The sequence below is a fragment of the Panulirus ornatus genome, chromosome 27, assembly GCF_036320965.1.
Source record: "Panulirus ornatus isolate Po-2019 chromosome 27, ASM3632096v1, whole genome shotgun sequence".
Classification (NCBI taxonomy): Eukaryota; Metazoa; Arthropoda; class Malacostraca; order Decapoda; family Palinuridae; genus Panulirus; species Panulirus ornatus.
Window position 1 is genome coordinate 4898429 of NC_092250.1, and position 25430 is coordinate 4923858.

Genomic DNA, 25430 nt, shown 5'->3' on the forward strand with positions numbered 1-25430 from the left:
AGTAACATGTACTGAAACGCTTATTTGGTAGCATCCGCATAAATGAAAGTCAACATGGATTTATACCAGGTAAAAGAAGACTAACAAAAATGCCTGTGCATCACATTAATATGCATGATACATTAATGCAAGGAAAGAGAATGGATATTACATTCCTTGACATGCTGAGGCAATTGACAAAGTAAATTATAAGATCCTGTTGGAAAAAGTGGCTATACACAAAATGAAGAAGAAGATTAGGTAACTGGATTAAAGAGTTTTTCAAATGTAAAGTTCAAAGTAGCAGTAAATGGGACTATATCAGATGAGAAAGATGTGTAGTCAGGAGCCCCTCAAGGAACAGTACTAGCCCCGTAATGATATCAGACATAGACATAGATATAGTCAAGAGTCCAATAAGATGTTCTGAGGGATGAGAGCAGCATAAACAAAATATAAGCATTGAAGAGGACAAAGACAAAGATAAATTGTAAAATCCCAAATAATGAAACATTTAGGCAAAGGAAATTTTTATCTAACCAACTGAAAAGAAATGTCGTTAACTGAGCTTTAGAAGGATAATGGATGTAAGAGTTAACCTTTTAAAGGAACAACAGAAAGGGAAAATCTTAAGGAAAAGAAAATAAGAAACTTAGGAGTGATTGTGAGTGACAAGCAAGAATATGGAGAACATATTGATAAAATGACTCTCTGTATACACAAGTAATGATTGGAGTAATAATAAGAACATTTACCACAAGAGGTAAGACAGTAGAGCTGGTCAGTACATAAATGAAAACAAACATGGCTACTGCTGTATAAAATGGTTAGTATCAAGGCAAACAGAATCTGATAGGGTGGAAAGAGCTCAAAGACACTTCATAGGTGAAATCAAAGGAGTGGAGCTGTAAGTAAATCATGAAAGGTTGAAAGTACTCAACCTCTACAGCATATATAGGATATATATCAATACCTGGCAATAGATTGAGGGTATCAAGAACAATATTCTTGTTTTAAAGGCTTCCCAGCACAGAGAAAGCAAAAGTGAGGAGAGGATGTCAGAAGGTAATTTATGAGTGCCCTTCAAGAAAGATGGAAAGGTTATTCATTGCATTATCAAGTGAACTAATGAACATCCCTTGGATACCATTACAGAAACATTCAAATGAAGCTTCGATAATCATGTGATTGGCTAAATATGATTTTAGATGAGCTCAAGATCGATGATTATACTGTGTATGTGCCAGCTGAGAAAAACATTGTTCATCATGCAAGATATATGGTGAGTGCAGTGTGCTAGCGGTACATTACTGCAGAATCTTGTCATAGGTAGTTAGTTTATCATTCACTCTTTCTATAATTTTGTATTTGTTTTTATGTATTTTATATTTACTTTTTGTAGAGAGCTTAGGAGAGCGTCTTGAAGCTAAGGGAGATGCTGAGGCTCTGTTGTCAGCGCTGATCTGTTATGTCTGTGCTGGGAGCCTTGAGAAGTTTGTTTCCTGTTGGATCAAGACAAGACCAGAAACAAATAAACCAAGTGAATTGCAGGTACAGTAGCTGATGATAGATTTTTTAATTGATTGATGCCTTCATGCCTGTTGATAAGTGTAGTAGAAGTAAGGTTTACAGACAAACTTTGTGGTTAAAGGTTTATTCATGTTTTTTTTTTTTTTTCATGTAGCTCTAATGTATTTCTACCTTCCATAGGACTTGGTGGAGATCATCATGGGGTTGCAGCGTTCTTTAGCAGCCACTGGAAGATCTGCCAACATAAGTGAGGGGAGCACTGTCAGTTCCCTCCTTTGTCAGTATGCATCTCTCCTTGCTGCCCAGGGTGCACTTAATACAGCAGTATCGTATTTAAATTCTGCCACTCAGGTTGGTCTTAGGCCAGTTTTGTCAGTGAATTCTTTTGAGAAGTATGCTAAGGTATAAATGTTTTTTTGACAGTTGCAGGTATTGTGTGTCAAAGAATGATTGATGACATCTTACCATTCAGGGAGATATGGTTGAACTACGAGACAGATTGTACCGTGCTCTGGGCTACACTACTGGAAGCACCATTCAGCCAAGCCCCCAGATTCCCAGCTCCACTACGCCTCAGACATCAAACTTGAGACGGACCTCCACCCCACATAGTATAAATCAGCCTCAGGTAATGTCTAGAAACAATTTTGGTGAGTGAGATATAAGAAATTATATTCCACACAAGGATGAGTTCTAGAAATGTTTTCCTGAGCTTATATAGTGATAATAGTAATTGGATGAACTCTGAATGGAAGTCAGACTACCTAAATAGTAATAATCCCTCCATCAACCCACTCTGCAGGCAGGAGTTAAGTATTTGACATTGTCTATTCGGAAGTTGAGCTCCCAAGCAGAATTATAAGTTGCCCCATCCCCCCCCCTCTCCCAAAATAATTATAACACCTATACAACGCCCCCAGCCTTTGGCAAGCAGATTTTATGATATTCATGAAGTGAATTTTCTAGAGTACAAGACAGGATATAGTTATATCCAGCATATTTATGTTATTGAGGGGTTGAAGTAAATGTTTTCAAATAGACAAGGTTTGAAATTGCTTTTTATACTGTTGAATTTATCCAGGTTTCTGCTCCACTTGGGTAGATGCTGCACATATCCACAGTAAGAGGGGAGACATGTTCAATACAAGGAATAGAACAAATCAGTACCCATTCTTTTTTCTCACGCTGAACATATTTTACCTTTGTTGAGTAGGATGATTATTTAAGGGTAAATGTGGTTGGAGGCTGAGGAAAAATTCTCATATACAGAGAGAAAGAGTTAAGGCAATAGGACAGAACCTGAAGGACCACAATTGACAGAATAGGAGGGAGAACTTGAAAAGTAATTGCACTGGAGAACAGACAGAAGCAGAAGACCCAGATGCAGTAAGTTTGAAAGGGAAAGTCAAATGCTACACACTATCAAATGTTTTGGAGATGTCATGGACTATGACAAAAGTCTCATAAAAGTCCATGAGATTGGATGACCAGAGGTGAGTTACATAGGAGATAATGAATGGACCTTAAATTATGAGAGCAACCTTATGAAAGCCACATTGGTGAACTGAAAAGGAATGTGACTGGTAGTGTTCAAGACATAATAGTTGAGGAGAGTTTCAAAAGTGAATCTGATGGGACAGTACTTCGAAGGGTTAGAACAGTCTCCATTTTTCTGATGAGCTGCACAAGGCATGCCACCACAAAGGAAGAAAATTTATGGATTTTAGATAGAGACAAATCAGAAAAGCAAGTATTAAATGAACCACAGAGTCACACTGTCTTAGGACATGAGGTGAGGAGGTATTCCATTTGGACCATGTTCCTTGCCCACTTGCATATGGGAGAGTACTTGGAAAACATTGCATGAGGAGAGGGTATATGATTAGTGGGAGAAGGTAGGGAAGGAGGACTTGATATGGAATCATCCATCATAGAGTTACTGGAAATTGATGTATTAAGAAAATAACTTTGCTGGTAGGAGAGTTACCTGTTGATTAATCATGTCAGAAAATAGGAAGTTAAAGATCCTGCAGATTTATCTGTAGAAGTCAGATCAGCACACTTACATTTTATGAAGAGGTTTGTGACTCGATAAATAACAGGTTTATAGTGTTTCGTGACAGAAGTGAAGGCAGAGTGAGATTCAGGAGAAAGGAAGAGTTTCAACTACAGTAATTGTGTCTTCTTTCTGAATTACTCCACTTTTCTTTAGTGGGTGTTTTACATGGGGAGAGAGAGTGGGAGCTTGTTTGATATACTTCTCATATGATAATTGTGGGTGAATGAGGCATGTGATATTTTGTCTAGTTATGGCAGAAAAATGCTAATGACTGTCTATCCATCCATCTACATATATCTATATGCCCTTTCCAATTGGAACTCCCTTAAAGGGATGGCCAGGGCAACATTCTCCATAACTAAAGAACTCCAGTGCCACTTCTTAGCCTTTAGTGCCTCAGCTGTAACAGGCCACTGGCAGAGGGCAAGTCTAGTGCAGTATTTGCAGAGACTTCTACCTAATGTTCCTAATGACTACTATCTAATGGTCGTGCCTACTACTTTTACCTATTGTTTGTACCAAAAGCTCTTGCTACCTACTATGTCTATCTACTGCTCCCAACATTTTGCCGGAAGGCAAGGCTAGCACATGGTGCTACCCACAGGAAAAGCTAGTTGCAGAGAATGAGCTGCGTGAGTTTAGTGTTGTCAAGTGTTCCATATGACAAGGAGAGATTGTATGTTTGTGGGCAGAATGCCAGTAGTCCACATGTTAGTGAAGCAGAAAGAAAAGACAGCTACATGGGTCAGAAGAGTGCAACTTGACAACCACTAAAGTGCTGGCTCACTTAGCAGATGTTACTAACCCTTCCGTTACCCAGGCGGGTAGTACTAGTAATATACCTCCTTGGTCATTGGCTACCTACCAACTACTACCTATTTATACTAATGACATGTATGGATAAGTGGTGAAGTCAAACATTAAAAAGAAATTCACACGAGGGTGGGAAGTATCAAATTGTCACATGAAGACATTGATAGTGAATGGTGATTGTGACTTGAGTATAAGATTTTCTCCACCTTTAGTATTTCCTGCATGCTCCTTCCTTTAAGGCATTAAATCTGCTGAATGTAACACCACTTATATTCCAACTTTAATCCCAGATAACGTGAATCTTGCTTAACTTATCCCATGTCCTTTTGTCTACATAAAATCCCAACACTGCCTCAATTTCCCCAGTTCCATAGATATTCAGCAGACTTCATGGCCCATTCATGTCAACTTGTAACTTGTGCTCCTTCAGAGTCCATAGATGTTATTTTTACTAATGTGTTTTTCCAGAGTTTTGTCCACAGTTTTGTGATGATATACATCTGACGGATAAAAACAATGCCTTTTCCATAATTTTCATTGTATCTATCACTGCATTTTTAGTAAGCTTTTTATTTTTTCTCAGTGTCCTTTCCTGTGCCTTTCCTCTGTTTAGAAAATTGATTACTTAATTCCCAAATAGTTCCACCATCTTCCTAAGATCATCTCTCAAACCTTGGTCATCTGTAAGGAAGATTTGTGGGTGGAGTAAAGCATTACAATAGAGAATTATCCTCCTTTTGGATTATTTTGCCCAGTTTACCTTTAATTTGATATGATGACAGAATATTGCAAAAGTGCAGTCCAGGTCTTCAGGTGTATGCTGCAAATTATATTGTGTAAATACATATCACATCAAATTTTTGTCCTCGATGTTTTTTGCATTTTATAGTGTAATCCTTGTAGCTTTCGTTTTGCTTCTATGTATTATTTATTAATTTATGGAAAAAAAAGAGAAGTTAGGTGAAATATACTGCTATGAGTGCCTAGTGAGCAAAATATTGTATATATCAAATGTTACATTACTTTGAAACTATGTGCCTTTGCTCATGAAGTACTCAGTATCAACTTACAGTCACTGTTGACACATTTCACAGTATGTTTACTAACTGAGCCTCACTGTACTGACAGAAAATTAAGTTGATTTGTAGAGTCAGACTGTAACTTGACACATGCAGAGGATCTCCAGTCCAGTCATCCATTATCCAAGAACATCCAAAATCTAAATACCTTTACATTTAAGATTCCTGCAAAAATAGTGGTGTTTCCAAGTTGGTAGTGCTTTGTTCTTTTCTCTTTTGTTTTTCTTACATCTGTGGTTTTGCTTCTGTTCTGCCCTTTGGATGGCATCTGACTAGTGCCCAACCCCAAGCACTTCATCTTCTGTGTAATCACCAGACTACCTAATCCACATCAAGCTTTTTGAAAGCATAGACAAGAAGAATTTTGGATTGGGGCACAGTACGGAAATCAAATGCTTTTTGATTATTTTATGTGATATATGTATACATGAAAATGCATACAAAAAGTGAAAAACTGGGAAGAACAGTTTCCATAATCTGAAAATTCAAAATCCAGACACTACTTAGTCCTGAGAGATTCAGACTGGAGACCTTAGACAGTACCTGTATATTAGGGTGGATCATTTTTACATTTCTATATTCGTATGAGGGTAGGTTGGAAAAGTTGTGGATCCATGAGATGAAATTCTGCAAAAAAAATTTTTTTTTTGCACTACCATCTTTATGCCCCACCCCCTCAAAAAAAAAAAAAGAGGGGGGGAGGGCTGAAGAATTGAAAAATAAGGTACAGGTACACCTCCGATTTTCCAGCAACTGATGGTTCAGTATCTCCTTTAGTCCAAACAAAATTACATGAGGGAACTTGAGATTACCGCAGCCACCAGACTAGTTTACTGGGCGGCCACAGATGGTGTTGTTTGTAGGGCGCACATAGTTACATTCTTTACGCTGCACTTGTTGGTGGTGATACCACAATTCTATGAGATTCCTAGCTTATTTTGCTTAAATCTAACCATAGCTATGGCTTCTAAGACATATGAGTGTCAGTTGTGGTGTCAGATGTAAACACCAGTCCATATCGGTCCATATCATCCATATCAAAGTAGAACTGTTGAAAAAATGGACTTTGGTGTTTCAGTGCATAAGCTGCTTGTCATCTACAGTATTAGTTTGTCAACTGTTTATGATATAAAGAAGCAAAGGGAGAAAATATTGAAATTCTATTCAGACAGCAATTCCAAGAAGCAAATGACGATAAGAAAAACTATGAAAGATGGTAAGAATACTGAGCACGATCGAGTGATGATGGAATGGTTTCGATAGCATTGGAGTGATGGAGTGGACTTGTCAGGTAGCATGATAATAAACCATGTTAAGTTGTTCCATAAAGAACTTAGATTACATGAGCATCATTATAGTGAAAGATGGCTTCAAAGATTCAAGAGTATGTGGACAAATTTGCAAAACTCGTAGCTGACAAGCACCTCAGTCCTGAGCAGGTGTTTAATGTATTTCATTTATTCATTTGATTTACATTTAGTATTTGTTGAATTTAAATTTCTAGCAGTCCATGATATACTTTAGACACATGGGAGATGTATAATTAGTGGGTTAGAGGTGAGTTCATGAATTATTATTATGTGACCACAGTTGGTACGGTAAAATGGTTAATCCGACAAGGCTTTGGAACCAAGAGTGCCGGAAAATCGATGGTGTACCTGTTTTAAAAATGTGCATTTATAGAAAAAGTTTAGACCTGGAAATATGTTTGTTTTTGATTAGGGTAGGGTTAATTTTATAGAAGTACACCTAAAGTATTTTAGAAATCTGGAAGTAATTGAACAACTCCTTCAGCCCCCCAAGGAAATTGAAAATACTTTATAGCATTTTTACTAAAAATATCACCTATTTAAGAAAAGAATTGCTAAAAATCTAATTGCAGTATTTTTCAGCCATAGGTGCTATAGTAATGACATCTTGAAATGTAATTGAAGTATATGAACAGCATTAGGTGAAAATACCAACTTATTCTTCATTACAGAATATTAGATTCATGAATATATGCCATTTTATTTTATATATTTTATATAATATATTAATATAAAATGAAATTTGAAGTTTACTGTGTGGTTTTCCTTTAATATATAACAAATACAGGTACACCACCAATTTTCTGATAGTATTGGTTCCAAAGCCTTGCCGGATCAACCATTTTCACGGACCTACCATGGTCACGTAATAATAATTCATCAACACACCTTTAACCCACTAATTATACATCTCCCATATGTCTAAAGTACACCATGGACTACTAGAAATTTAGATTAAACAAATATTGAATGTTTGAGCACCTTAAGATGGTAAGTCTGTCCTTAGATTGTTTGAATCCTGCGGGGTCTTCTTTGTCTTCTGTTGTTAGTGTTTTCTTAGGTGTGCATCGCCAGAATAATGCAGTTTTGTCTGCATCATACACCTGCTCAGGACTGAGGTGCTCATCAGCTACGAGTTTTGCAAATTTGTCCACATACTCTACAGCTCTTTCATGGTTTGCAGACCGCTTCTCTCCACACTCTTTATTCATGGAAATTCCATGGCACCTCTTGAATCTTTGAAGCCATCCTTCACTCTAATCACACTCATGTTGTAATTTAAGTTCTTTATGGAACAACTTAGCCTGGTCCATCATCATGCTACCTGACAAGTCCACTCCATCACTCTGACCCTATCGAAACCATTCCATCATCACTTGATCGTACTCTTATCTTTCATAGTTTTTCTAATAGTCATTTGCTTCTTGGAATCATTGTCTGCATAGAATTTCAATATTTTCTCCCTTTGCTTCTGTATATGTATATGTATATTTGATGAGCCAATACTGTAGATGTCACACAGCTTATGCAGCGAAACACCATGGTCCATTTTTTCAACAGTTCTAGTTTATCTTGGATCGATATGGACTGGTGTTTACGTTTGACACCATGACTGACACTCTCATATGTCTTAGAAGCCATAGCTAGGGTTAAAGTTAAGCAAAATAAGCTAAGAGTCTCACAGAATTGGGGTACCACCAACAAGTGCAGTGTAAAGAATGTAAATAAGTGTGCCCTACACACAATGCCATCTGTGGCCGCCCAGTAAACTAGTCTGGTGGTTGCGGTAATCTCAAGTTCCCTCACGTAATTTTGTCCAGACTAAAGGAGGGTGCCGAACCATCACTTGCTGGAAATTCAGTGGTGTACCTGTAGTCTATTGTATGCTGCTCTTCGCTTATTTTTGAAGTATTGTACTTCAGAAATAACCCAGAACTCATGGTGTGGACATAGAAGCATTGCAAGCTCCACCCTAACTCCTTCCCAATCACCCAACCATATACGGAGCTGTGCTTTTTTAAGTCATATTCTTTTTTCGAATTGAATTTTGGCAGAGTCTTTCTATGTTAAAGGGTTGTTCTTTCATACCCATCTCTACTTTTTTGGCCACACACTTTAGTTGATGCTTCCATTCTTAATTTCATATGGTGTTCTACTGCCTGTGTGTGGCATGGCATATTAAATTAATAATTTCCAGTGGGAATGCCACTCATGGTGATGCCCTAGATTGTTTCATTTTATCTGCCCATTGTTAAAGGGGGGGCTCATTGACATTGATATTGTGCCAGTCAATCATCTCATAGTATTATTTTGCTTTGAAATCAATAACAGGAGCTTTAAAGGTCTGATACTGCTTCTCTTTTCTTTTCTTGCCCGCAGTACTCTTCTCCATCCCAGCTCATGAGGAAAGATTCTCTCATCATGAATAATGCTAATGAGAATGTTCTCAGGGTGCCCGAAGAATACATTTCTCTGAATGATAGGGTTCACAATTTGCTCGATACTATTGGTGAAGGGATAAGTACAGTCACTGGTTTCATGCAAGTGTCGGGCACCATATTTGATAGATGGTTTACACTTTATCTTGAACCACATTATAAATTCAGATAGTATTTGCAAAGTATTTGAAGGCTCAGATGTGACAGAGATGTAGAACTCAGTTCACTGTTGTCAACCACCATGAATGAGATATTTTCCCTGGATTATGATGTGATAGTGTATCATCCACTGTGCCTTTAGAGATTACTTGATGAATATCAAGTGAGTATTTTTGATCGGTGCTCAGTTCATCAGAGTCTACTTCAGTATTATCTGATTTGTTAGCCTTGAAATTCTTATCAACTGGAATTTTCTCAGTCTGTTAACTGTTTGCCAACGTCTGTAAATTCAGTTGTTGTACTTGTTTCTTTCATACATGGTTGTGATCAGATTCCTTAAAGGCAATTCATTAGCATGAAGCTAGCAAATAAGCTATTGCAATAGCTTGCCAATATTTTGTTCTAGAAGTATTGTTACTCCATTTTTAGGACATTTTTTTTTCTCATGTGTCCACAACTTTTCCACACTATCCCCATATGAATATCAAAAGAATGTAAAAACGATCCAATGTACTGTATATGGTATCTTGAGCTGGATGGCTGTTGTCACCATAATTCTTGTTGAATGATTTTTTAGTTTCCAAATGGCTTATTTTAGCATATTATTACAAAATTGAGAATGAGCAATAACCACTAATCAGGTGATCAGCTTTTGGAATCAGTTATATGAATTATTGGGAAACTTACTCTCTTATTTGTTTTGATGATGTTGAAAACCAAGACAAGAGTATTTATGTACAGATTTAATATAACTGATGACTTAAAAACTCTTTTTTATGTTATTGGTTTATGATTTCCAAAGAGCTCCTCACCGTAGTCATAAATCCCATCTTGATAATCATTAGCATAGTTGACCCATTGGCTTAAAGAGGTTTGTTATCAAAGGACAAATACCCTCTTTGACCTTTGTGGTGTTCACACACTTTATCAGCATGGAGGGTTTATTGAACCCTTTGTTTGTTAATGCTGTATATATAATGTCCAGTCACAATTTCTTTTACTGCTTTTCTCCTTTATTGATCCAATAGATTTGAAAGTTGCATATTTCATGTGATATGTTTATAAACTAAATTGTATGTGTTACTGTCAGTATAGTCAAAACAGCCATTTTAACACTATGGAAACTTTTTTGGTGTAATACTGTTCTAAAAGGCATTATTATGGTCATGTCTCTCCTGTTTGATGGGATTGTCACAGTTAATTGGTTTTAAATTGTGGATCTCCCATTGCTTAATCACTATGCACGCTATAAAGTACTGTGGTTAAGTGATACACCATAAAGGTTTTTTTATGGGTAGTGCGTAGTGTAATGATCCAATATTTTTTTTCATTTCTAATGAATATATATATATTTATAGTAATGAAATAATAAACAATGTGATTGCTGTTTTCCATCACAGTTTGTTAAGGTCCAGCAGCCATCTGCTCTCTTGCGTCTTATGGTGAGTGCCATGAATGGCTTAGTGTCATTTCCCTATTGCTTAGTATTAGTGTGTGTTTTCTTGTATAGTAGTATTATATCTTGATGATCCATATCTATATGGTATACATTTTATTCAGTATGAGTTTAATGAATGTCTTGCAAGGTGACGTGCAGATAATTTACTAATGTGGAGATTTTTTATTCCGAAGTAGAGTTTTGTGTTAGACTGTCAGAGACTAACAAAAAGTTTTAAGGGTGGAGTGAATGAGACTTAGAGGTATCAGGGCCTGGACAGTCAAGAAGTTGAAGGCATGCGTGAGAGGAAGTGTATCGGATTGAGATGTTGTATGGGAAACCATGTGCAGTCGATGGGCTGATGAGGTCACTTGAAGCGGTCTAGGGAAACCATAGAGTAGTCTGTAAGGCCTGCCTAATTATGGAAGGAGCTAATATCATTATGATGTGGCCTCAGGAGTGGCAGAAGATGTGTGGATCAGAATTTTGCTTTGAAGAATGTGTGTAGGAAATACTTAGAAAAATGGGAAAGATTAATATTCAGCATGTACGCATCTGGAGAAAGCATATTATGAATATATGGTCTGGGAAAGCTAGAAGCTGTGAAGAGTTTCACCAAGAGATTAAGGTGCTTGTGTGAGTAATAAGATAGAAGGTGCATGGGATGGGTCCTTAGCATGGTTGTTTAATTTGTTTATGGATAGGATGGAGAGGTAGTTGAGTACAAAAATCTATCTAAATGAAGGGGTCTCTTGAAAAACACTGGCAAGCTCTTGTAGTGCCACTGGGATGGGATGGAATAGAGCAGTTTTCTTGGGTTTTATTTATTCATAATTACCCTAAGACCAGTTACTGCGAAAGAATCGTGGTTTTACCTTGGACTTTTCTAATGGCTCACACATCTCAAGGCTGTGCTACTTCCAGTAACAGGGAAATGTAGACTCCTTTGGAGTGATAAGTTCTTTGACGAGACTTCACTTTCAACGGGACACCCATGCCAAAGGTGACTTTTCACTCGTAGCGTTGCCTCAAGCAGGCAGAGTCCAGGAAGACCTCCTATCTTTGTTATCTCTTAATTATGTATTACAGCTATTGTTGCCAAATCACAAGTAATGCTGACTTTGCATAGACTTTGCACTTCATAGCCGTAGGATTTGTTGAATGAAGCACTGGCAAAGGCTTGATAGTGCTTAAAATCTCCCTCAGTATTCCCTACAATTGGAAGTGCTAGGAGAACTTTTGCAGAATTAAACCTTGGAACACTTTTTTCCTTGCGGATGATAATCCTGGCAGGATTCTTTTCCAAAAGAAGCCAGTCTTTTCCCTGCTGGAGACATTGGAATGTGTAGCCTCCTTTCTCAATAACTCTCTGAATATGAATGAAAATAGGAAAAGAAAGAACATACCTGAGGTGAAAACATGCGTTGGATAGCAAAATATTTTGTTTAAAGTTCACCGCTCATGGTTGGGCTACAAATCCAAACACGTTTTGGGATGTGAATATAAAATCATCTTGCTCTAGCATTGCTGTAAAATGCATCCTTACTAAAAATCCTTACGATTCTTGAAACATTTCATTATCAAAGGAAAAGGATGTTTTACATGGTAAGTTGAAAATATAGATTTTTTTGAATGACAATTCTGTAAGGAATTGGTGTCATTCTAAATGTTCATGCCATAATTCTTGAATGTCACTTTTGCAGAATCTCATTCTATTAAGCATTACTCAGCAGGGTTGCCTGTTTCAAGTTTTGTTTATTCTTGGAAATAATGAGATGTACATTTGTGTCCAAATGTTGGTTGTCATGTTTTCTGTTTGCTTCCATGATAAATTTCTCAAAACAAGGGAGAGAAAATACTTAAACTTGAAAATAGAGACATGTTATAAGTCAACACTGAATGTTAAATGCAAATGATGTCACTGTTGGACCAGGGTCTCAAGGAACCCTGCCCCAGCTGGTCTGGTAGAACTGACAGCATGCATGTGTCAGAAGTCATCATGTCTCCAGAGCCACATGTGCAATACAGTACCTTGTATAGAGGCCTGCTTTTGCATTGGAGTAATGCTGCGTGGTAATCTACACAAAGTGCCATCCACCATCAGGAGCTCAGATAATGATTGATGATGAAAGATCTCGTCTTAACCTTTTGATACACTTCTGTTATCCTGTTCATATATGTGTACAAGCTAAAAGGACAATATAAAGTGTAATTTGGTAGGCTTTTACACTGTTCCCTCCTTGTCTCTGTCCTGGGCATGCCAGTGTCTGTTTGTGTGTTTTTAAAACCATGAAATTATATTACAGAACACAAAGGTAAAGTTACTTTTCAAAATATTCATCCAGTTAAGATATAATTTTGCACCTCTTTCTATGATTGAAAATACTACTACTGGTATGCCTTCCCCCTTTGTGGGTGTGCAAAATGTAAAACTGCTTTTTTAAATACTTTGCAGTAAGCAGTAGCTAAAATCAGTCATTTAGAATGGCATAATTAATGAAGTTGCATTAAGCAACATTTCTAACCATTTTGGTCTCATGTATGTGCCTCTGCATCATTTGCACCATCTCGAAGATATGAAAAGGTAGTTTAGACCATAAGGATCATTTTACACCATTTATGAGCAACATTGACCCAGTACTTATCGAGATATCTGGTGGGAAAGGGTGGGGGGTCAATTGGCTCCTTCAAATGAATTTCAGTCCAGATTCTTGGTGTGAAAATTGGGCTAATGGAAAACTGACTGTAGAATTTTACTGAAACTACATCCAGCTATATGTCAGGGCTAGATATGCTCCATAGTCATCCTCAAGACTCTGAAGTGACAGACTTTGTGGTGGCTGTTGAGTGAAACTTTTGTTTTCTAAGCCTGTTTTGGAAATTGCTTTCTGGACTATTAGCACAAAGCACATAAATTGATCTTGTATGTCTGCCTGTCTGTTTTATCTCTAATGTATGTTCCCTTCTGGAACTCCTGCTGAGGGATAGCTATGGCAAAAGTCTCCATATATGTGAACTTCAGTACTTCATTTAACCTTCAGTGCCTTACCCTTAACAGTCCCCTGGTAGAGGACAACTCTAGTGCAGTGTTTTCAGGGGCTCCTACCTAATGTTCTTAGTGGTTTTTCTATGTAATGTTCCAGCTTACTACTTCTACCTAATGTTACTGCCTAACGTTCATACATACCATTTCTGCCCTAAGTTTCTACCTAATGTTCCTCCTAATGTTTCTCCCTACTACTTCAATCTATTCTAAAAGGCAAGGCTAATGCATAGTGCTCCCTACAGAAAAACTTTAGTTGTGATAAATGAGTTGTGTGAGGTAAGTTTTGTCAAGTGTTATGTGTGAAATAGGGATTGTATGCTTGTGGACAGAATGCCAGCAGTCCACACGTGCCTGAAGGAAAAGGAAAAGACAAGTACCTGGGTCATAGGAGTGCAGCTTGATAACCACTGAAGTGATGGCTTAGTACACATCTGTCTCTAACCCTCTCGATACCCAGGCAGTTAGTAAGGTAATATACCTCCCTGGTCGGTGGCTGTCTACCAACTACCACAAGCTGTGTGTGTGAGTAAGGTAATAGAGTTATGTGCTATATCCTTCCCAAATAGATGCCAAATATTCAAACATTAAGGCATGTAAAGACAGGGATATGTGGAGACTCTCTTGCCATTGCCATTCCCTTAATGGGAGTTCATCAAGGGTATGGGCCTCAGAGAGAGATTGAAAGATAGATTCAGACATGATTTGCACAATTCACATCTGTGGTCTGTGTTTTCACTCTTAATTATAGCTTTGTTATCTACTCACGGTTTTTACTGTTCAGTATGCTTTCCAAGAGAGGGGCTTTTCTCATGCTTTCTACAAGGTTGATAAAGCACTCGTATTTTCATACCATTGGTGAAATACAAAGTGAATTTAAAGCCCTGCATGTATTATTTTCAGATGACAAGTTCTTTGATATATGTAGTGTTGGTTAACAGCTCATGATGAGTTGAAGACATCTTTGGTATACAGTATGTAGTGTAGGTTAACAGATCAGAAAAAAAATCATTGTTAGCTATAGATATCTTTGATGTATGGTATTTAGTAATGGTTAACAGGTTAAAGAACATATTACTAAAATGTTTAATCTATAGTAACTTCTTGTAGTGAAACTTAAATGTAGTGTTAGGTTAAGTTTGATGGATTAAAGAAAATAGATATGTATTCTTAGGGGAATAACTTTATTGGCTGTATAAGAATTTTCCAAAGTTGCGGTAATTGATATGTAGCTATATATGTAAATGATTGAAATGTGATCCTTATATTATTGTAAGTTAGATATGATTTTATTTGAACCAGTATATTTTGATGCCAGTCTGAATGAGGTTCAACAGTAACTATATGAATGTTTTTATTTTGAATATCACCTGTCTTAAATTCATCGCAGAGATTTGCATATTTTCATGATTATATTTGATCATTAATTCAGTCATAGATAGTTTAATGATAAAATGTTAGACTTCCCATAGATATTTAGCAGTCATGTTTTTATCAGTAATTATTCATGATTCATGATACACAAAAATAGGATATTGTTTCATTGATTATGGAGATCCTTAGAAAAAGAATGACTGTGTAATTTTTTTTCCCCATCAGCCAAGCCAGTTTACGCCGTCAGTGCAAGATCAGCAGCGATCACTTTATGGTGATCCCAGTTTTGCCCAGTCTGCCATCCCACCACCAGCGCCTGGATTTTATAGCCCAGCACCTCCAGTGCCATCAGTACCACCAGTACCACCAGTTTCTGAGGTAACTGAGACAGCATCCACTCTCTTTGAAGGATAGAAACAATTGCTCGTAGTTTCTGTTATTGATGATTCAAGGGGAAACATATAAGATTTCCTACATTTTGCTATGTTTGGAACCCATATACTAGATTAGCCTGTCCTCTAAGAAGAGTTAGACTCAGAGACAGAAAGACTGAACCACACCAAGATAATAGTGACCTCTCCAAACAACTCATTTTTACATGTTTTACCCAATTGGAGTACTGAGGAGCAAGTACTGCAATCATTAGTGTTATCTCTCACAACTTTGCAGCTCTAATCAGGTATGTCAGTGGATAAATGTAAGATTGAATTTTGTTCACCAAAATGCAATACTAAGATACAGAGGTTATATGCCCTGGTTCAATTTAGGTTTTAGTTTGTTATGGAGAGTAAATAATGCATGAAAATATGTGTGACCTGCTGTTTCTAGTGAAGATTAATTTATTCATACTTAGAATGTATGGATGATTCATCTTAAGATCAAATCTAACATGGCAGGCATAGGAGTACCACAGTTCCATGTATTCATGAGACAGTGACATGAAGATTCACTGTCAATATGTAAAGGTGACTTTGCTGTGAGATGCATGGTTCAATTACTGTGCTTTTTTGAGGACATCCTTAAAAAGTTGTATATCTGTGCCATCTCATGATGAGCTGAATCACCAAATAGGGCAGGGTACTTCAGGTTCTGTGCTTTGTTCTTGTGTGAAGTCACAGTGGATTAGGGTTCGTGTTAGGTCATACAATTAAGTTGTTTGTAATTACCTAATTTTTCAACGAAGGGAGGGATGATAGACTTGTGGTTCCAATCTCTTAACATTTCTGACTCCTTTTTTATTGTACACATTCTGGATGTATTCTCATGGCTGGCCTGCTTCGGGCAGTGAGTTCAGTTGCCTCACGTGTGAGTGGTGAAGGGTTAGGGAGGGCAACTGGGTGGGTTTATTTGCTTTTCAAGGTTACCTTTTTTTTTATCATTATTATACTTTGTCGCTGTCTCTCGCATTAGCAAGGTAGTGCAAGGAAACAGACGAAAGAATGGCTCAACCCACCCACGTGCAAATGTATATACATACATGTCCACACATGCACATATACATACCTATACATTTCAACGTATACATATATATACATACACAGACATATTCATAGATACACATGTACATAATTCATACTTGCTGCCTTTATTCATTCCCGTCACCACCCCACCACACATGAAATGACAACCCCCTCCCCCCGCATGTGTGTAAGGTAAAGCTAGGAAACGACAACAAAGGTCACATTCATTCACACTCAGTCTTTTGGTCTCATGTATAATGCACCGAAACCGCAGCTCCCTTTCCACATCCAGGCCCCACAAAACTTTCCATGGTTTACTCCAGACGCTTCACATGCCATGGTTCAAGGTTACTTATGAATGGTATATGTACAATGGGTTACATGGAATTGTGGATGCTGTGTTGAAATACCTTGGGATAGTTGTAATCCAGCATCTTTATTATGACAAGATGGTTTACTTCGCATCCCGTAAAGCAACTCTCATAGTGCAGAAATTAGTATTTCAAATCAAAACCAGTTTGCTGTTGATGGGGGAACTCTGGGCAGAGGTGATACAGGTTTCAGATTTATCACTCACTGTATGTTGACTTAGATGATTAAAGGAGTAGAATTACTAGAGGAACATCCTTGTACAGTATCACAAAATTGACTTTTGTTTTTCAAATATCAAATATAAGGAAGTATAAATTTCAAAACCATTATGAGTGTAGATAGATGTTTGAGGGTAATTTGAAGATACACAGTATCCATTTTCTTCTCTTTTGAACCATCAGTCTTACAACGATGCGATATTTGGCTGTAATACTTTTAAAACTTAGTTATATATTGAACTTTTTAATAGGGACTTGGCACCTCCATTACTTTAATTTGATATGCATTCATTCCAAGATGAAATTATGTTGTAGTTTTGGTGAGTTGTCTTGTGGTTATTTATCTCTGAAAATGAACATGCCTACAATATTTATTTATTTTTTTCTTAATTTTGCTCTCCAGGTACCCCCAATGATGGTACCACAGTATGGGGTACAAACTCCTGTGGTTTCAATGCAGCCGACGCCACCTCCACCAACAGGTCCCCCACCTTCTGGACCTGTTATGTCAGGAGGTTAGTACTACCATCAAGTTTGATTTCCCATTGTGTTAGAAAAAATTTATATTTTTTAGTGATTGATATAATCTGTCCTTTTTGGAGTTCCTTGATATGCATTGTGATGGCCCGTGTTGAATCTTTAAGAAACACCATTGTTCTGAGTATTCTGGTATACCCATCTCTCACTTTATGCAGGGGTTATCTTCTGTGAAAACATTGTACAAAGAGAAATCACTCATAGCAAAGCAATAAACATAGAGAAACGTTGGATGTATGAAGCAACCATGGGTTCACCACTGGCAGATTCTCCCGTTACCTTCACATAATGTAGCCTCTGACGCTGAATGAACTTATCTAGCCATCCTTTACTTAAAATATTTCTGGTTCAGCTGCATTGTCTTCTGTACTTAAATGTTTATAAATTTTCAGAGCTTTAGACCTGAGCTGAAGGTTATTAAGGCTACTTTTCTTCTTTGTCATCACGATAGCAGGTATATCCAAATCGCGCATGTAGCACAGATCTCCACAAAATTGTGGTAACTGTAAGCCTGACCCACTGATAGGAACATGGCATGCTCTACCTACTGGCAGGAACTTGGCATACTCTCCCCTTACTGAAGTTTTGGTGCGCTTTCTACCTCACTGAAGCTGCCTCATCAGCATCAGCGTGTTATAAGATTTCTAACTTCATTTCTAAGGTCAAAGAAGTTCTCTTCCATCTAACTGTAGGTTCTAGGGTAGGATAGTATGTTGATGAAAGTTTTGATGCCATATTGACAAACACGAACACATCAGGTTTCAGGAAAATCACATTATCAGGCATACTCAAATTGCACATGTAGTGCAGATCTTCACACATCGGTGGTAATTGAGACTGACCCGCTGGTGGTAATATGGTGTACTCCACCCATGCCACTCAGTTAGATGATTACATAGAAGTGCTGGAGATGGTCCCATGGAATGTATTGAGAATGGTATCAGCATTTAGTAAAGTGAGTTGTGAGGAGGTTCAGAGAAATTCTATATTTGGAAGTAAATGGAATAAGAGGAGACAGTAACAAAAAGAGACTTGCGGTCACAGTAATTTAAACAATTTGTTGAAGTCAGAGGCATACAGGAAGACCATGTGATAAGAAAATGTGTAAGAAAAATTGATGAGTGAAAGAGCTTCCAAAAGGTTTGGTGAAAAGAGAGTAGGTAGTGAAAGCCATGCTTAAGATAAAGTGTGGCAGAGCTGCAGGAGTGGATGGGATTACAGTTCATTTTTCAAGAAAAGGGTTGACAATGTAGTTGATTGCTCGCTTAGGCTCCTTGGGGAATGTATGGCAGATAGCTGATAATAAGTGTAGAAATTCTGTTTTGATCCACCTAGAATGGATAGAATGGATATATTTTGAATCAAGAAAACATGCAAAATGTGAGTGGAATGGAAATTTGTGAAAACTGAGATTTGAATTTAATTTGCTCATTTTTATCTCAAGACAGGAGAACAAATAGGATTGGTTGTGATGGATGAAAACTTTTATATTTTGTTTTGAAAATTTGGCAAAATTTAACATAAATAAGTGAAGCGTTTGGCTATATAGATAACAGCAGCTTATGTATGATTTCTGTGGCTTTCTTCCCTCTCCAGTGTAGGGTATGAAGCCAACTGCTTGTTATTCTCATTGTAGGTTTCCGACGTGGAGGTCCTGGCCGTTATGTGCAGGACATTGCTCGCCCTGCTCCACCTGCTAATATGCTTAACCCAGCTCAGCCGCCTCAACCTTCTACTTACTTACCTCCCGTTCCTGGGGCAAATCCAGTCCCTCTAAATCCATCACAGCCTACCATCCCAGCACAAACACCACCTCAGTTCTTCAGTCCAGCAGCTCCTCCTACAGGAAACCCAGTGTATGGAGACCAGCAACAGCAACCATCAGCTCCACAGCCACAAGCCAAGACTCCTGCAGCCTTTGATTCGTCGGTGCCACGTGGTTGGAATGACCCTCCTCCATTGTCATCATCACGCAAGGTGAGTTTCATCTACTTCTTTGTAGTGTAGGAAGTAGCCAAGACATTTACTTATTGTAGAGGCACACAATAGATTACTGTAAGCAGGCTGTGAATGTAGTGCTGATCAGCATATGTCACATTTAAGTGCATATCATCTTTACTTATCTTTGTGCATTGTGGGGATAATGACTACAAATGACAAAAAAGTAAAAGTAGCTGAAAATACATGTTTAGAGTTTTTGATATGTTCATCTAGGAACTCATGGATGTAATATATAGCAGTATTATGTACAAGTTAAAACCATTCATCACATCGAAGGCTGTCAAAAAAAGAGTGGATTTATCAGTGATCATTTAGCACTGATAACCATATTGGGAGGAGTACAGAATTCCATATTAAGACAGAAATGAGTAAATTTCTTTTCTCTGTTGGTCTGCCCTACAAGCATGAGATATTTCCAAGGATATTTGGGGGCTAGGAATTAACCCACCCCTGGACTTTCGCCACATGCTGCTACCCACCATCCTGTGGTTGTGGCTGTATGTTTGTTTTAGTCTCACCTTTGGCCAATCAGAGACCATCGTGGGATGATGTTACTGACATACTTGCTCATAGGGATTGAACTGTCTAAGAGCTCAGAATTCCCTAGAATTACATGCAAAGTGAACATTTTCTTCAGCATTTTCTTTTTTCCCCATTTATGGATTGGTAGCCTTTTCTTGTAGTTTCATAAGGGAGTTTGTTGTATACTGTAAGTATACTGTTGAGTTTATAGGTTATGTATTGTACATATGTTCTATACATATCTGTATATATGTGTATATGAGTGGATGGGCCATTCTTCATTTGTTTCCTGGTGTTACCTCTCTGACAAGGGAAACAGAGATTAAGTATAATAAGTGGATAATTGTTTTATTGAATTTCTGTATATTGTTATTATTATTGCCTTTTACCATGTTGGCAGTGCCGCTTCTCAAGCCAGGTAACACCCATCAAAGAATCCACTGGAAAAGAAATTGAAATAAGCAAAATGTTGAAGATGTAATAGGCATTATAAAAGAGAAGGTCTGACTCAAAGAACTTATTGATCAAAATAGTACTGTCAAGCCAAGAAATTTGCAGGATGATGATGAGCGTCTCTTTTTTAAATGAAACAAAAAGTTGATTTTTCTTATGTTCATCAGAAACAAAATTTGAAAGTGAGGGAAAGCCTGGATTTCATTCTTCCGTAAATTGAATCATATATCCCCAGAACTTGCTAAGTCAGATTGGATCTGAAAACATCTGGTCAGTTTATTGTTTGATTCATGCTCCTTTCCCTCATTTCTTTCTTGAATGTTTACTCGTAGTCTTTGCAGGTGTGTCTGCTTTTTGTGAAACTTTTCTCCTTGCTTTGCATCCATATAAATTAGAGTTCACTGGAAGATTCTTGGCACATGACTTAAATTATATTTCAGTGTAGATGACAGGCCTTGTCTTCTCTTTTTAAGGTACCTACTCTTAGTACCTATGGTGAGGTTTTGCCTGAATTGTAAAGCTAGTACTTCTTGCTCTGAATGTCTTGTTTGTTGAATTTTGCTGTTTCTCTGCCACACTTCTTTGGGTACAGTATGAATGATGATTCGTGGTTCATTGAGGATTGAAGTTAATCAAGGTGCTGGTTTACTTTTAAATGTTTCCACAATCACCCCTAACATGTTTCTTATTTCTCCAAATATTGCATTGAATAATCTTTTGGTCTATTTTAGGACACTTGCATATCTTCATATACCTCTATAGTATGCTCCCAGGAATTGTTCCTGACTTGATAATTCTTAATCTTCCCAGGTATGTTGCTTTGAAATATATGTTACTCTTTATATAAAGCTTTCTATTTGCTGCCGTGCATACATTATCACGTATCTCTACCTTCTGCCTTGTAAACTGTAGAATCCAAGTTCTTTCAGCCTTTCATGGTAGTTCAAGCTTTCTTTCCATTTGTTTAATTAGTGAACTGTTGATTGAGTTTTTATACCTTTGCATGGTGCAAATCTGTGATGGTCTTTGTTTATTAACTTGTCACCACCAGTATACTCCATAATGTGTTTTATCTCTTTTTTATGTTTTGGTAGTATGAAATATTAGGCTGACTGGTCAATATTGTGACTTGGCATTAACTTGGATCCCCTTCTGTATATTGATATTATATATAAACCACTCTCTGTACATCTGGTGAATTAGATCGACCTGTACTTTGTCTTGGTAACTTCTTAAGTAGTTTTCCTATTGTCATATTTGTCTTTTTAAGAAATAAGACTGAGATCCCATCAGGTATTGGTGCTGAGTTCTCTTCATGTTGGTCACTTGTTTCAATTTTGTCCCTCTCAGATATGTTGATATCTTTAAGGGTATGTTCTTCATAGTGACTAAACATTTCATTATATATATATCTTTCTTTATTGTGCTGAAAACCAACTTATACTGGCTGATGAATATTTTACATTTTTTGAAGGTCATTTAAAGGTCAAGTCTGTGGGTTTTTGTTCTCTTTATTTATACAGTATATGCAGATAAAACTTCAGATATTGTTCCATGTTTTGTATTACTTTCTCTCTTCGTGCTTTCTATTCTGTTTTATGCAACACCTTAGGTGAGTCGTTAACGCTGACCTCGTCCCTTTGTGACAAGTTCTGCCTCTAGAAACTTTGCGTATCTTTAGTTTAGTGGACCAACATAACCGCTTAAAACTCATGCCGTGCTTTGAAAAGGTTCTATGAGATCTTTGGTAGCATGGGTGGATGCAACAGATCAAGGATTAAGCTCTCATTTCTTGAAGGGTCAGATAGGTGGGTGCAGGCCGTTAAGATAGAGGAACAACAGTCCTTTCAGAGTTGTAGAAAGGAACTGCTGGTCCCATGTTTATTTCACTGCCTTGAATGACCTGGGCTTGGAATTTGTCATTTTATTTCTGATGGACAAATTTTTTTCCTTAAGCCCTTCTCCTCCATGTAGATATGCTGATATTACCATATGGCAGGCTGATAAAGGTTAGAAATATAGGTTTTGAGAAAGAAAAACCTCTTCTCTCTCAGATGTTGTCCCATTAACATATGTCTGAGTTTCTTACCTGTTATGCCTTCACTGTTCTCTCTCTCCAAAACCATTGTTTACCAGCAGTGACTACTTTCAGTTTGATGCTCGCAATCTGTGAATTCTATGCTCCCGGACAGTTCAAGCTCAGTAGGTGAGTGGACCAGTAATGTCATCACTAACATTCTTTGGTTGGCTGAGGTTGTGCCTAAAAGTAGCAAGTGGTCACCGCCAAAGGCATGTGGATAATGAAAGGTGAGGGAAGCTAGCACTTCCTCACCAAAAAGAAGGGCTTAAAAGTTTGTAAATCTCCGATATCGTAGGGAATGTTTCATGCATAAGACACCTCCTTGGAGAGATGAGGTTTTTCATTCTTTAAAACCAATATATCTGGTTCCTAAGAAGATTAATTCCTTTCTTGGATTTTTATTTGCCCATTGTAACACTTACACACTCAGTCAAGATTATCCAACCTGTAAACCTTGGTACTTTTAATTTGTAGTATCATGATTTTGTATTCACCTTTTTAAGTTAATCAACTATATTGTGATTATGGAGTATTGATATGCTTAAAACTATGGTGACAACTTGTCTTTTTCATGAAAATTGTATCTGCTTGATATTCAGCTCACTTCCACCTATTTTGAAAATGTCTGCATTCACCAGCCAAATATCAATATCATTTCTTTCAGACCTTTCAATCAGAAGGGATGGGTGGAAGTCTTCTCATGGGGTAAAATTGAGATAGAGAGATTCAGTATTGTCACTCCGAATATTGGCAGTTCATAGAAATTTCACCCGTCATAGTTTTTCTTTATAGTTACTGGCTGATGAAATGTGGTTTGCAACTGAATGGCTTATATGATACGAATAAGTTACTGACCCAGCATCATCATAGAATCATTTTGCGTAAGAAATTATGCAACTGCTTTGCTCTCTTCTTGAATATGAGTATCAAGGTATGGGATGTTATTGTGGGATATTGTCATTGAGAACCTGTACTTAACCTACCAAGTTTTCATACCCTGAAAAGAAATTCTGCATTGTAAAGACATACATTTAATGTAGCAGTTTTTTTAAAAAGCCTTGGAAGTACTCCTAGATAACATTATTAATTACATAAGATTATCATAGATTTTGTATATATCAGCTTGTTAGATGTCCCTTACACTAGTACCATTAACTATTTTGAAATTTTGTGGGATGGCAGCTGTATTCCGGAGAACCTAGGTTCCATGGAGGCCACTCTGGAGACAGGAAGTTGCTGATGCTCAAGCAGGTATTGTGAAGAACAGCTGGCATGTGGCATGATGATCTGCTAGTCATGCTAACTACAAGGAAAAAAGATATATACAGTGTGTGTGTGTTTATATAATAATGTATGTTGGAGTTAAGGGAAGATGAGGTTAGAGCATAGCTTTGTTCCGACATTTCAACACAACAGACTTTATCTGTAGATTGAAAAGCATCCAGACATCAAGCAATAAACAATGGGATTTTACCCCGTAGGCATCTTGTGTGCCTCACTCTTGATCAGCCAGGTAGTACACCCAGTCCCTTCACTGTTGATCATTCCTGTAGTGCTAACAATGCATCTACTCTTGACCACATATGAAAGCCTCCTTGGGTGTTTGTGGAATTTTCCAGAGGAATGTAACCTGCATCGACATGCTTTCTCTTGCAGTGTATCATGCTGTGACAGAATATAGGAGTTTCATATCAATTAGGAGATGCAAAGTCTCACCATCATGCATTACCGTGGTGTTATAAGCCCTCTGTCATTGGATATTCTTCAGTCCTTGACTAGCCTTTCCATTGTAAGTCTTATCACACCTTCTGCTTTGTAGCTTAGCTTTTTAGATTACACACTATGATTTTTCTTCCTGTTTATACATGCTTGTTAATTCAACAACCCTCTTTCCCATTACCAACACGGTATTAGTGTCCACATCTTTTAAATCATCATTTATAAAGGCTAATTGTCATGAGTTATGAACTACCATGACTTACTTCCTCATACTTATTATGTTTTATTCTATGTTTATCCTACTTCTTTCCATAATTCTCATTGCTATGTTTTTAAGTTGCATTAGGAAACCCTGTTCACAGGGGTTTGCTGTTCTGCTTTATAACAAGGCCATGAGAATTAAGGGAAAAAATAGGCTACATATGGAGTTAGATATTGAAAGAAAGAGGAAGAAATTTACGGCAGTTCGCACCTCACAACAGGCAGCAGTCAGAAATGTCTGTTGGAAGGTGTTGGATTATTGAATGAGAGAGTATGCAGAAAGTAAGACATTGCAATAAACAGGAATAAGACAGTGTTTTGCATAAGATAGATATTATTTAGTGAATGAGGTAAGACTTCCTATAGAGAAACTGATCAGGAATAGAAGAGTTACTGAATACAAGATGGACATCCAACAACACTATGGTATTGTATTTTGACTCAAGTTCACATTTTCCTAGATGGGGTGAAGCATGAGAAAGGCCATCAAAGCAGCTTTCATGCTCCTGAAAAATTTTATGAACACTCATGCACACTTTCTTATGTAGTCGAGAATAGCTGCTTGGGTAAGGTGACAGGATTAGG

General features: G+C 37.5%; 1 protein-coding gene across 12 annotated transcripts in view; it reads left to right on the forward strand.

Moving 5' to 3' along the window:
* Positions 1-25430, forward strand: part of LOC139757561 (protein transport protein Sec31A-like) — an 88887-nt gene that overhangs the window by 47976 nt on the left and 15481 nt on the right. For 7 of the 12 annotated variants that reach the window (XM_071678160.1, XM_071678152.1, XM_071678153.1 and 4 more), the window contains 8 exons: positions 1386-1530; positions 1690-1860; positions 1982-2137; positions 10768-10809; positions 15448-15600; positions 17676-17787; positions 19446-19786; positions 24048-24116. In XM_071678160.1, coding sequence (XP_071534261.1) covers positions 1386-1530; positions 1690-1860; positions 1982-2137; positions 10768-10809; positions 15448-15600; positions 17676-17787; positions 19446-19786; positions 24048-24116 — 1189 coding nt within the window. Of the gene's footprint in view, positions 1-1381; positions 1531-1689; positions 1861-1981; positions 2138-10767; positions 10810-15447; positions 15601-17675; positions 17788-19445; positions 19787-24047; positions 24117-25430 lie in introns of all 12 variants that reach the window. The other 5 variants (XM_071678155.1, XM_071678154.1, XM_071678162.1 and 2 more) reach the window with 5 other exon arrangements.